Below are 13,191 nucleotides of genomic sequence, written 5' to 3'. Positions count from 1 at the left end.
TAGTACTAAATGCTTTTATTTCCATACAGATATTGAAACAGACTACAGATATTACAAATTTAACTACTCAATCTCATATACACAAAATTAATTTCTACTGAAAAGGTGTACCTTGGTGGTCATTCTATTGGAAGTATGGAACTATTACTGGCTATTGAGATTTGGGAGAGAACACTTTCCTGTTTATATTACCCTTTGGATTGTTCCACAAAAAGAGTGACTTGGGTAGTGTTATTTTGTCAAAAAAACATATTTCACCTAATATTATCATTCTGTCATAAGGAGCACACATTCCAATTCCCTATTCAAGAGGTCAAATTAATAAAAAAAATGGCAATTAAAGTAACAGGGTTGACAATTTTATCTTAAATCAGCCATAACCAAGCTTAACAAAAACAAACTTGAAACATTTCTAGCCCATGCTAGCCCATTTCTAGCCCATGCTCGAAGTGTTATGCTCAACGCCAACAGTTTTCTACCACAAAACAACAGAAAATGACCAAAAACCATAGAACCAGCTTATAATTATTTTTTATTTAACTAGACAAGTCAGTTAAGAACAAATTATTATTTACAATGACGGCCTACACCGGCCAAACCCGGAGGACACTGGTCCAACTGTGCACCGTCCTATGGGACTCCCAATCACAGCCAGTTGTGATACAGCCTGGATTTGAACCAGTGTGTCTGTAGTGACACCTCTAGCACTGAGATGCAGTGCCTTAGACCGCTGTGCCACTCGGGACCACTGTGCTACTAGAAATAGTTTCAGCATATTAACATTTGTCTAGTTTACATTACAGGGTTGACCTTAAAATGTGGGACAAACGTAAATTTATCACTAATGCAAGAAAATATATATATAAGTCAGCAAAACATGACGTGGGCCATGTCAAAATGTAGAGTTTTGGCACCTTAGCGAGTCTTTATTCATATAAAGAATAGGATATATTACATTTTCCATGTGGTTTGTATTAAAGGGCACTTCATTTAATATAGCAGGCTTTAAAATGTCTACTTAAAATATCAAAGAGACGCAAAAGGCACTCTATTTGAAGAACGACCCTGTTATATTCAGCCCTAAACCTCAGCTCACTAGGCTGAAGACAAGACTACATTCCAGTCTTTGACAGAGAAAAATAAGTGCTTAACTTCAGACAAACACGCCATTTAATGCAGGTGGTTCTCGGATGGCCCATGTCTATCCCATAGAAATATAATCTCATGCTATACTGGACAAAAATATAAATGCAACATGTAAAGTGTTGGTCCCATGTTTCATGAGCTGAAATAAACGATCCCAGATATTTTCCATACGCACAAAAAGCGTATTTCTCTCAAATGTTGTGCTCAAATTTGTTTACATCACTGTTAGTGAGAATTTCTCCTTTGCCAAGATAATCGACCCACCTGACAGGTGTGGCATATCAATAAGCTGATTAAACAGCATGATCATTACACAGGTGGACCTTGTGCTGGGGACAGTAAAAGGCCACTCTAAATTGTGCAGTTTTGTCTTACAACACAATGTCACAGATGTCTCAAGTTTTGAGGGAGCATGCAATTGGTATTCTGCCTGCAGGAATGTCCACCAAAGCTGTTGCCAGATAATTTAATGTCCATTTCTCTACCATAAGCCGCATCCAATGTAATTTTATAGAATTTGGCACGTAGGTTCAATGGGCCTCACACCCACAGACCACGTGTAACCACGCCAGCCCAGGACCTCCACATCCGGCTTCTTCACTTGCGGGATCGTCTGAGGCGGTGCTGAGGAGTATTTCTGTCTGTAATAAAGCCCTATTGTGGGGAAAAACTCCTTCTGATTGGCTGGGCCTGGTTCTCCAGTGAGTGGGCCTGGCTCCCAAGTGGTGAGCCTATACCCTCCCAGGCCCACCCATGGCTGTGTCCTTGCCCAGTCATATGAAATCCATAGATTAGGGCCTAATTTATTTATTTCAATTGACTGATTTCCTTATATGAACTGTAGCTCAGTAAAATCTTTGAAATTGTTGCATGTTGCGTTTATATTTTTGTGGTCTAAACATTTAATGGTATTATAAAGTACATAGCTTGTCAAACCAAGCACTTAAAAAAATCCAGGTTTCATAACATTGAAATGTGTCATCCTTGCAAGTAGGACTGAATGAAATGCCTGGTTTGCAACAGGCTGGCTGCTGTATGTGTATCTTGTTCACTAATGCCAATGGTTCAAATGTCTTCATGTCTTTAATAATTTCACCATAGAAAATACTACTTATAAAACATGAACACATCATTGTGGTACAGCAGTACCAAATAATTGTTCACACCAATACTTGGTTCACACTAACACCAACCTGTATTAAACATAGTACAAATATATTTACACACTGTTTCCATCACTGTACAGGGGCACAACTTTGATTTTAGAAGTGGGGGGACATGTTTTAGTTTTTTTAATCCAGTCGGATAAACAGTCCAAACAGCCTACCTGACCGCTCGGAGACCTCTGCATGGTCTTAAAGCACACCGTTGCCTCATTTTTTAAAATCACATTCCAATGATAAAACCAGCGGGGGACAAAAATGCAATTTCAGAATGTAGGGGGGACCTGTCCTCCCGTCCCCAGTGAAAGTTGCGCCCCTGTTATTATAAATGGATGGTTTCAAATTGTTCACATGAAAAATGCTCACAGTATTACAACATGTTTGGCAATTGTTTCTGTGCAAACCCATACATTTGACTGTAAAAAGAGTAGGTCTACATTGTATTTTTTGTTTGTGAATATGCACAGCACATTGGTGCATAGCCATTGGGCTGTATCCTAAGTCCAGTTGATTTGGATTCTATGACAGCAGTGCAACACTACAATACTTTCTAATTAGAAGAGCACAAAATCTTTCACACGTTCAGGAGGTGAAACGCTCTGGAATGTTGCAGAAAGAAATGCTTCCTATAGAGCTGACATGATTTCCTATTCTATATGACAGAGAATAGTGTCTGTTCTACAGAATATATATCTATCTGAACACAAGGTCTGCCTTGTACATCCAGGCACTCAACATATCTCACAACTCATTGAGTAATCTCCAGAATATCTAAAGTAAAACAATGTGATACAAAATACTTCACCATACTGAAATTTAAGGGAAAAAATATCTTAAAGATTTTGTGAAGCTTTAAATAAAGATGGTTGACACACTGTCTCAAAAATCTGCTACTGAAAGCTAAACATTAAAGGTCCAATGCAGCCATTTTTATCTCAATATCATATAATTTATGGGTTACAATTAAGTATCTTACTGTGATTGTTTTCATTTAAAATGGTCAAAAAGAAACCAAAATAGCTTCTTAGCAAAGAGCAATTTCTCAAGCAAGAATTTTGCTAGGACTGTCTTGTAGAGGTTTGAGTGGGGAAGGGAAAATGGAAAACTAGCTGTTATGTGCAGAGGTTTGGATCTCTCTTTCTTATTGGTCTATTAACTAATTTACCACGCTCCATCCCACCAAACAGCTCTTACACTAAAAGGGGATTATAATAATGTTCCCAATTTTACAGTATTATTCCAACCTCATAGCCTGGAAATATGTACAAAACACAGGAAATCATGTTTTTTTTACTGCACTGGGCCTTTAAACAATGCAATAAACCATTGACAAGATTATTTGATCGTTTTTCACTTCTGAAATATTTTGGATGTAGTTCTAAGCCCTGCTCAGAACCACAACTACAAAATACAAAAGTTCACTATTATCACCCAGTAAGTGTTAGATGCCAAAGAACGACTAGGGCTAATGCTAGGTACAGATCTGCCCGTCTGTCCACCAGCAGCACAGCGGCAGAGCCAGTCTGCCCCAGGGGGAGAAAGAGGGCCTTTGGTTTGTGGTGTGGCATGAACCACCGCACCAGGAGGGTGAGGTACCGTCCTGTTAAGACAACCATGATACGGACGGTAGGCTGTCGATCAGTCGATCCTATAACTAGCGGGTCCAGTCAGTCTCAGAGCCGTAATGTAGCAGCTCTGCCTTGTGTCACTCCGTCTGTCAACCAATACGTCGGTCTTTACGCTGACACAGTGCTGACAGTGCGCTCTCTCTTCCCACTGGCCAGGTTCCTCTTCTTACAGTAGGTGTAGAGGGCCGTCAAAGGGATACAGCAGACAGAGGAGGCTAGGAGGAGGCCGATGAAGGCTTGGGCGTAGGGAGGATACTCCGTCACCACAGACTTCCCCTGGAGGAGAGGGAAGACAACAGGACAGGCAGAGATCAACATTGTATCTGGGTGCAGCATATTCTGTTCCAGTGCTTTTCTTTCATTCATGTATGACTGGTACAATCAAATCTCCCTTTGGGGATTAATAAAGTACAATCTTATCTTACCCGTTTTTTGGGCCGAGTGCTTGTTAGTGTAATGACAGGGTTATTGATAAGATATTGGAGAAAACAGAGAGGCCTTACCAGTTCTTTGTTCCAGGCCTGGTATGTGGGTGTTCCTCCCTGGATGTAGTTGACGATGTAGAAGATGAATAGTGTAATGAGGAGGATGGGACTGACTCCTGCCAACATGATCTTCCAGTACCAGTTAAGACGATGACCTAACATGTCTTCTACATCCTTCTCAAACCTGGAGAGGGAAAGGTTGCAGGAGTATTGACATGATGACCTAACATGTCTTCTACATCCTTCTCAAACCTGGAGAGGGAAAGGTTGCAGGAGCATTGACATGATGACCTAACATGTCTTCTACATCCTTCTCAAACCTGAAGAGGGAAAGGTTGCAGGAGTATTGACATGATGACCTAACATGTCTTCTACATCCTTCTCAAACCTGGAGAGGGAAAGGTTGCAGGAGCATTGACATGATGACTATGTCGATTAAGGCAGCCTCCCGCACCTCTCTGATTCAGAGGGGTTGGGTTGAATGCGGAAGACACATTTTGGTTGAATACATTAAGCTGTGCAACAGACTAGGTATCCCCGTTCCCTTCCTAAAATACTTTCATATATTTTGTATGGGCAGAAGATAACCACGGTATTTTTGTTTAAACATTCATTCAACATTCAAAGGAAATTGCTTATATGCTTCATAAGCCATTTTGCTTTTAATAAACAGTACAAGCTCAACTTAAAAAACTACAGTACAGCCAAGTCAAAAGCCTGAGAAGAGTGAAAGGAATGTGAGGTATTTGTGGATGATTATGCTAAGTGTTGTTTGGCATTACTGGACACAATACAGCTTTTATGAGGTACTTTAAAGATTTAACTCTACTGGCTGCTAACACAACTGCAGTAGGGCTACACATTCTCAAGTAGAAACTGTTTCAAATAATGTCAGCTCAACTATTGTTTCTTGGAGAAAAGGTACTGTATGACAAGATGTGTTAGTTTTTCTGATTTCGAACAGCAAAGGTGATGCTGCTTAGAAAGCTTCTGAAATGAGTCATTCTTCAATGTCAATAATGTACACACACACACACACACACACACACACACACACACACACACACACACACACACACACACACACACACACACACACACACACACACACACACACACACACCTTTTGATGCCATATATGTAGCAGACGGTGATAACTTCAATGAGGACGATGAAGAGCAGAGAGAAGGTGGCTCCATAGTCATTGAACATGGTGAACCAGTAGTTCCCAGAACGGGTGGTGAAGCCCAGGCCAAGCAGCAGGCAGAATAGACACACCAGACCTACAGGATATGACAACACACCTGTTAGTCACACACACACCAGACCTACAGGATATGACAACACATCTGTTAGTCACACACACATATAACAGAGGATTGGCCCACTCAGCCTAGTCCAAGCTTATCTGTCCTGGCAACCCAATGGTTGAACCAGCTTCCCCCGATGTTAGGACAGCAGAGTCCCTATCCATCTTCTGAAAACCTATCTCATCAAATAGTATCTTAAATAAGATAATAAATAAGACATAAAAAAAACGTACTTAATACGACGGTGTTATGTAGTTATCTCACCTAGCTATTTTAAGATGAATTCACTAACTGTAAGTCACTCTGGATAAGAGCATCTGCTAAATGACTAAAATTTAGGATGGGACAACACACCAGTCAGTCAGTCAGTCAGACACACCAACACACACACACACACACACACACACACACACACACACACACACACACACACACACACACACACACACACACACACACACACACACACACACACACACACACACACACACACACACACACACACACACACACACACACACACACACACACACACACACAGTCTTGTACAGCTAACCTTGTGGGGACATACAATTCAGTCCCATTCAAAATCCTATTTTCCCTAAACCTAACCCTAATCCTAACCCGTACTCTTACCCTAACCCTAACCCTAACCTCAACCCTAACCCCCTCTTCCACCCTTTCCCTCATCACCCCTTCTCTCTCACCATTAAGTGTTTTGGTGCTCATGTAGCGGCTGATGAACTTCAAGTCACTGAGGGGGGTGATGACGGCGATGACGTTACCCAGCATACTGCCCATACCCAGCAGCAGCAGCATGATGAAGTAGAGCACAGACCACAGCTGAGACACGGGCATGTTCTTAATGGCCTCACTGTACACTATGAAGGCCAGGCCTGTACCCTCAACAGCCTGAGAGAGAGAGAGAGAGAGAGAGAGAGAGAGAGAGAGAGAGAGAGAGAGAGAGAGAGAGAGAGAGAGAGAGAGAGAGAGAGAGAGAGAGAGAGAGAGAGAGAGAGAGAGAGAGAGAGAGAGAGAGAGAGAGAGAGAGAGAGAGAGAGAGAGAGAGAGAGAGAGAGAGAGAGAGAGAGAGAGAGAGAGAGAGAGAGAGAGAGAGAGAGAGAGAGAGAGAGAGAGAGAGAGAGAGAGAGAGAGAGAGAGAGAGAGAGAGAGAGAGAGAGAGAGAGAGAGAGAGAGAGAGAGAGAGAGAGAGAGAGAGAGAGAATAGTGCAAAAGTGTCTGAAGTCAGTATTACATTTTTTGCTTACCTCCATTGGAAACTTAAGTGGGCTGGTTTATTAAAGACAAAATGGAAAATTTTGAAAATGTAATATTAGCATTATTTGTAACTGCAACAGCCAATGATATTTGCCACATCTCACTACCACCACCACAGAGTCAAATAAAGTTGTATAGGTGACATTGAACTATGACTAAAATATTAAAGATTTATAGAATGGTGAGTGAAGTTTTTATGGCCTCACAGTAAAATCAATTTATTTTGTTGCTACATGATAACATATTGTCAGGAAACCAGAGGTATGTTGTTAGATTAAGGGCTCGATTCAATCCATATTGCGGAAGTTCTGAGCTATAGTGCAAAAATGTTAAGGTAAGATCAGATTGAGCCGATTTATGCAGCATTTACCCTGAATGCAGTCTCCGCAAATGCGGGAACATTGAAATTTAAAGGCAATCTCCCTATATCGCAGAACCTCCGCGATTCAGATTGAATCGAGCCCTAAGAGAAGTAGCAAATGAAATAGTCTTATCAGTATTTTGCACAAGTTTTCCTATTAGTTCATTTGAGTTGTGTGTCATCATGACCTACCGTGTCTAGTTCAGCCTCTAGGTCACAGGTCTCCAGCCTACCTCCCAGACTGGCAAACTGTTCTGGGTGTGTCCTGTTCAGCTCAGCGATCCAGTGGTTGACACTCTCCAGACTGATGGTGTCCTCTGCTAGATCAAAGGTGTTCAGGAGCAGCAGTCGCACCCTGGGAGAAGAAGAGAAATGTCAGTGTCATGAAAAGGACAAGTGGTATAGCGCAGTTTCTCTGAACTGTTTTTAGGTTGGGCGGGGGGGCCAGGTAACTTCCTGCAATTCTACACATTTTGCCATGGGGCAGAGAGAAAATTGTGCAGTTTTAAAGCACATTTCCTGCTATTCTATGCATTTTGCCATGAAGTTGACTGAAAATGTAGCAGTTTTATAGCTAATTTCCTGTAATTCTAAACATTTTGCCATGGCTTATGACATTTATACATTTTGGGTTGGGACCCCCCCAGCCCTATCCAAGTGGCTGCATGCTATGCCACTGGAAAGGGCATTTCTGATCTGAATCATACAATATATCTAGCCCCTTATACAATTCCTCTCATTGCTGATCTAGATTTCAATGCCTTCCCCAGTCTAAGCACCTGCCATTTCTTCCATTTGTATGTCTGCAGAAACTGCTACAGTCTACAGACGTTAAATTAATTGTATATGTTTGACCTAGAATTGTTTACGTTTGTACTGGTGAGTGCTGCTGACTGGTGTCACCTACTTCTTTGAGTTGAAAGTTCAATGCCAAAGTCATTGAGACAACCAACCAGACCGCGACCCCACCCTCACCTCTCCAGGCAGCTCTCGTAGTTGAAGGTGGCCTTAAAGCCATAGATGGAGAAGGTGACGATACTGGCAAAGATGGAGGTGCTGCTGTTGACCATGGACACGACGATGGCCTGCTTCTCAAAGTTGTTGTTGTACTGGTTGTAGCTGGCAAAGGCGATGAGGGATCCAAAGCCCAGGCCCAGAGAGAAGAAGATCTGAGTGGCCGCATTGATCCACGTAGTGGGGTTAGCCAGCTGTTCCATCTAAGACAGCAAACACACACATACACACACACATTAGTAATGGCACACACATTAGTAAAGCATATTAGTAGCACACACACATACAGTGGCAAGAAAAAGTATGTTAACCCTTTGGAATTACCTGGACTTCTGCATAAATTTGTCATAAAATTTGTCACAACAATAGACAAACACAGTCTGCTTAAACTAATAACACACAAACAATTATGCATTTTCATGTCTTTATTGAACACACTGTTTAAACATTCACAGTGCAGGGTGGGGAAAGTATGTGAACCCTTGGATTTAATAACTGGTTGACCCTCCTTTGGCAGCAATAACCTCAACCAAACGTTTTCTGTAGTTGCGGATCAGACCTGCACAACGGTCAGGAGGAATTTTTGACCATTCAAAAAGTGACGGACTCCATCCTAGCTGGAGTGGTGCTCTCATCTTATCTACTGACATAGACAGCGCTCTAACTCCTCTAGCTCCACAATGAAATAGGGTGCAGGCCAGGCAGCAGGCTGTTAGCCAGCCTGCCAGCTTAGTGGAGTCTGCCACTAGCACAGTCAGTGTAGTCAGCTCAGCTATCCCCATTGAGACCGTGTCTGTGCCTCGACCTAGGTTGGGCAAAACTAAACATGGCGGTGTTCGCCTTAGCAATCTCACTAGGATAAAGACCTCCTCCATTCCTGCCATTATTGAAAGAGATCGTGATACCTCACATCTCAAAATAGGGCTACTTAATGTTAGATCCCTCACTTCAAAGGCAGTTATAGTCAATATACTAATCACTGATCATAATCTTGATGTGATTGGCCTGACTGAAACATGGCTTAAGCCTGAGGAATTTACTGTGTTAAATGAGGCTTCACCTCCTGGTTACACTAGTGACCATATCCCCCGTGCATCCCGCAAAGGCGGAGGTGTTGCTAACATTTACGATAGCAAATTTCAATTTACCACCAAAAAATGAAGTTTTCGTCTTTTGAGCTTCTAGTCATGAAATCTATGCAGCCTACTCAATCACTTTTTATAGCTACTGTTTACAGGACTCCTGGGCCATATACAGCATTCCTCACTGAGTTCCCTGAATTCCTATCGGACCTTGTAGTCATAGCAGATAATATTCACATTTTTGGTGATTTTAATATTCACATGGAAAAGTCCACAGACCCACTCCAAAAGGCTTTCGGAGCCATCATCGACTCAGTGGGTTTTGTCCAACATGTCTCTGGACCTACTCACTGTCACAGTCATACTCTGGACCTAGTTTGGTCCCATGGAATAAATGTTGTAGATCTTAATGTTTTTCCTCATAATCCTGGACTATCAGACCACCATTTTATTACGTTTGCAATCGCAACAAATAATCTGCTCAGACCCCAACCAAGGAGCATCAAAAGTCGTGCTATAAATTCTCAGACAACACAAAGATTCCTTGATGCCCTTCCAGACTCCCTCTGCCTACCCAAGGACGTCAGAGGACAAAAATCAGTTAACCACCTAACTGAGGAACTCAATTTAACCTTGCGCAATACCCTAGATGCAGTTGCACCCCTAAAAACAAAAAACATTTGTCATAAGAAACTAGCTCCCTGGTATACAGAAAATACCAGAGCTCTGAAGCAAGCTTCCAGAAAATTGGAATGGAAATGGCGCCACACCAAACTGGAAATCTTCCGACTAGCTTGGAAAGACAGTACCGTGCAGTATCGAAGAGCCCTCACTGCTGCTCGATCATCCTATTTTTCCAACTTAATTGAGGGAAATAAGAACAATCCAAAATTTATTTTTGATACTGTCGCAAAGCTAACTAAAAAGCAGCATTCCCCAAGTGAGGATGGCTTTCACTTCAGCAGTAATACATTCATGAACTTCTTTGAGGAAAAGATCATGATCATTAGAAAGCAAATTACACTCTTTACATCTGCGTATTCTTCCAAAGCTCAGTTGTCACAACTCTGCCAGGACCTAGGATCAAGAGAGACACTTAAGTGTTTTAGTACTATATCTCTTGACACAATGATGAAAATAATCATGGCCTCTAAACCTTCAAGCTACATACTGGACCCTATTCCAACTAAACTACTGAAAGAGCTGCTTCCTGTACTTGGCCCTCCTATGTTGAACATAATAAACGGCTCTCTATCCACCGGATGTGTACCAAACTCACTAAAAGTGTCAGTAGTAAAGCCTCTCTTGAAAAAGCCACACCTTGACCCAGAAAATATAAAAAAACTATCGGCCTATATCGAATCTTCCATTCCTCTCAATTGTTTTTGAAAAAGCTGTTGCACAGCAACTCACTGCCTTCCTGAAGACAAACAATGTATACGAAATGCTTCAGTCTGGTTTTAGACCCCATCATAGCACTGAGACTGCACTTGTGAAGGTGGTAAATGACCTTTTAATGGTGTCAGACCGAGGCTCTGCATCTGTCCTCGTGCTCCTTGACCTTAGTGCTGCCTTTGATACCATCGATCACCACATTCTTCTGGAGAGATTGGAAACCCAAATTGGTCTACACGGACAAGTTCTGGCCTGGTTTAGATCTTATCTGTCGGAAAGATATCAGTTTGTCTCTGTGAATTGTTTGTCCTCTGACAAATCAACTGTACATTTCGGTGTTCCTCAAGGTTCCGTTTTAGGACCACTATTGTTTTCACTATATATTTTACCTCTTGGAGATATCATTCGAAAACATAATGTTAACTTTCACTGCTATGCGGATGACACACAGCTGTACATTTCAATGAAATATGGTGAAGCCCCAAAATTGCCCTCGCTAGAAGCCTGTGTTTCAGTCATAAGGAAGTGGATGGCTGCAAACGTTCTACTTTTAAACTCGGACAAAACAGAGATGCTTGTTCTGGGTCCCAAAGAGATCTTCTGTTGAATCTGACAATTAATCTTGATGGTTGTAAAGTCATCTCATATAAAACTGTGAAGGACCTCGGCATTACTCTGGACCCTGATCTCTCTTTTGACGAACATATCAAGACTGTTTCAAGGACAGCTTTATTCCATCTACGTAACATTGCAAAAATCAGAAACTTTCTGTCCAAAAATGATGCAGAAAAATTTATCCATGCTTTTGTCACTTCTAGGTTAGACTACTGCAATGCTCTACTTTCCGGCTACCCGGATAAAGCACTAAATAAACTTCAGTTAGTGCTAAATACGGCTGCTAGAATCCTGACTAGAACCCCAAAATTTGATCATATTACTCCAGTGCTAGCCTCCCTACACTGGCTTCCTGTTAAGGCAAGGGCTGATTTCAAGGTTTTACTGCTAACCTACAAAGCATTACATGGGCTTGCTCCTACCTATCTTTCCGATTTGGTGCAGGCCGTACATACCTACACGTACGCTATGGTCACAAGACGCAGGCCTCCTAATTGTCCCTAGAATTTCTAAGCAAACAGCTGGAAGCAGGGCTTTCTCCTATAGAGCTCCATTTTTATGGAATGGTCTGCCTACCCATGTGAGAGACGCAGACTCGGTCTCAACTTTTAAGTCTTTACTGAAGACTCATCTCTTCAGTGGGTCATATGATTGAGTGTAGTCTGGCCCAGGAGTGTGAAGGTGAACGGAAAGGCTCTGGAGCAATGAACCACCCTTGCTGTCTCTGCCTGGCCGGTTCCCCTCTCTCCACTGGGATTCTCTGCCTCTAACCCTATTACAGGGGCTGAGTCACTGGCTTACTGGTGCTCTTTCATGCCGTCCCTAGGAGGGGTGCGTCACTTGAGTGGGTTGAGCCACTGACGTGATCTTCCTGTCTGGGTTGGCGCCCCCCCCTTGGGTTGTGCCGTGGCGGAGATCTTTGTGGGCTATACTCGGCCTTGTCTCAGGATGGTAAGTTGGTGGTTGAAGATATCCCTCTAGTGGTGTGGGGGCTGTGCTTTGGCAAAGTGGGTGGGGTTATATCCTTCCTGTTTGGCCCTGTCCTGGGGTATCATCGGATGGGGCCACAGTGTCTGCTGCTCCAGTTTCAACTGTTCTGCCTTCGGCTATGGAACCCTGACCTGTTCACCGGACGTGCTACCTGTCCCAGACCTGCTGTTTTCAACTCTCTAGACACAGCAGGAGCGGTAGAGATCCTCTTAATGATCGGCTATGAAAAGCCAACTGACATTTACTCCTGAGGTGCTGACTTGCTGCACCCTCGACAACTACTGTGATTATTATTATTTGACCATGCTGGTAATTTATGAACATTTGAACATCTTGGCCATGTTCTGTTATAATCTCCACCCGGCACAGCCAGAAGAGGACTGGCCACCCCTCATAGCCTGGTTCCTTTCTAGGTTTCTTCCTAGGTTTTGGCCTTTCTAGGGAGTTTTTCCTAGCCACCGTGCTTCTACACCTGCATTGCTTGCTGTTTGGGGTTTTAGGCTGGGTTTCTGTACAGCACTTTGAGATGTCAGCTGATGTAAGAAGGGCTATATAAATACATTTGATTTGATTTGAACCGCTTTCTTGAGGTCATGCCACGGCATCTCAATTGGGTTGAGGTCAAGTCTCTGACTGGGCCACTCCAGAAGGCGCATTTTCTTCTGTTGAAGCCATTCTGTTGTTGATTTACTTCTGTGTTTTTGGTCGTTGTCCTGTTGCATTA

General features: G+C 42.6%; 1 protein-coding gene across 2 annotated transcripts in view; it reads right to left on the bottom strand.

Annotated features, from left to right (window-relative positions):
• LOC139564247 (sodium- and chloride-dependent transporter XTRP3A-like) overlaps positions 1-13,191 on the bottom strand; it is a 32,166-nt gene continuing 18,975 nt past the window's right edge. Inside the window, exons 6-11 of one of the 2 annotated variants that reach the window (XM_071383610.1) lie at positions 8,347-8,588; positions 7,564-7,726; positions 6,440-6,644; positions 5,546-5,705; positions 4,441-4,606; positions 1-4,213 (exon numbers count right to left, since the gene is read on the bottom strand). In XM_071383610.1, the coding sequence (XP_071239711.1) occupies positions 4,046-4,213; positions 4,441-4,606; positions 5,546-5,705; positions 6,440-6,644; positions 7,564-7,726; positions 8,347-8,588 (1,104 nt within the window). In that variant the 3' untranslated portion in view covers positions 1-4,045. The other variant, XM_071383611.1, reaches the window with a different exon arrangement.

Source organism: Salvelinus alpinus, chromosome 35, assembly GCF_045679555.1.
Source record: "Salvelinus alpinus chromosome 35, SLU_Salpinus.1, whole genome shotgun sequence".
NCBI classification, from domain to species: Eukaryota; Metazoa; Chordata; class Actinopteri; order Salmoniformes; family Salmonidae; genus Salvelinus; species Salvelinus alpinus.
Note: the sequence above shows the minus strand (reverse complement) of the source record. Positions and strands in the feature narration are given on the sequence as shown.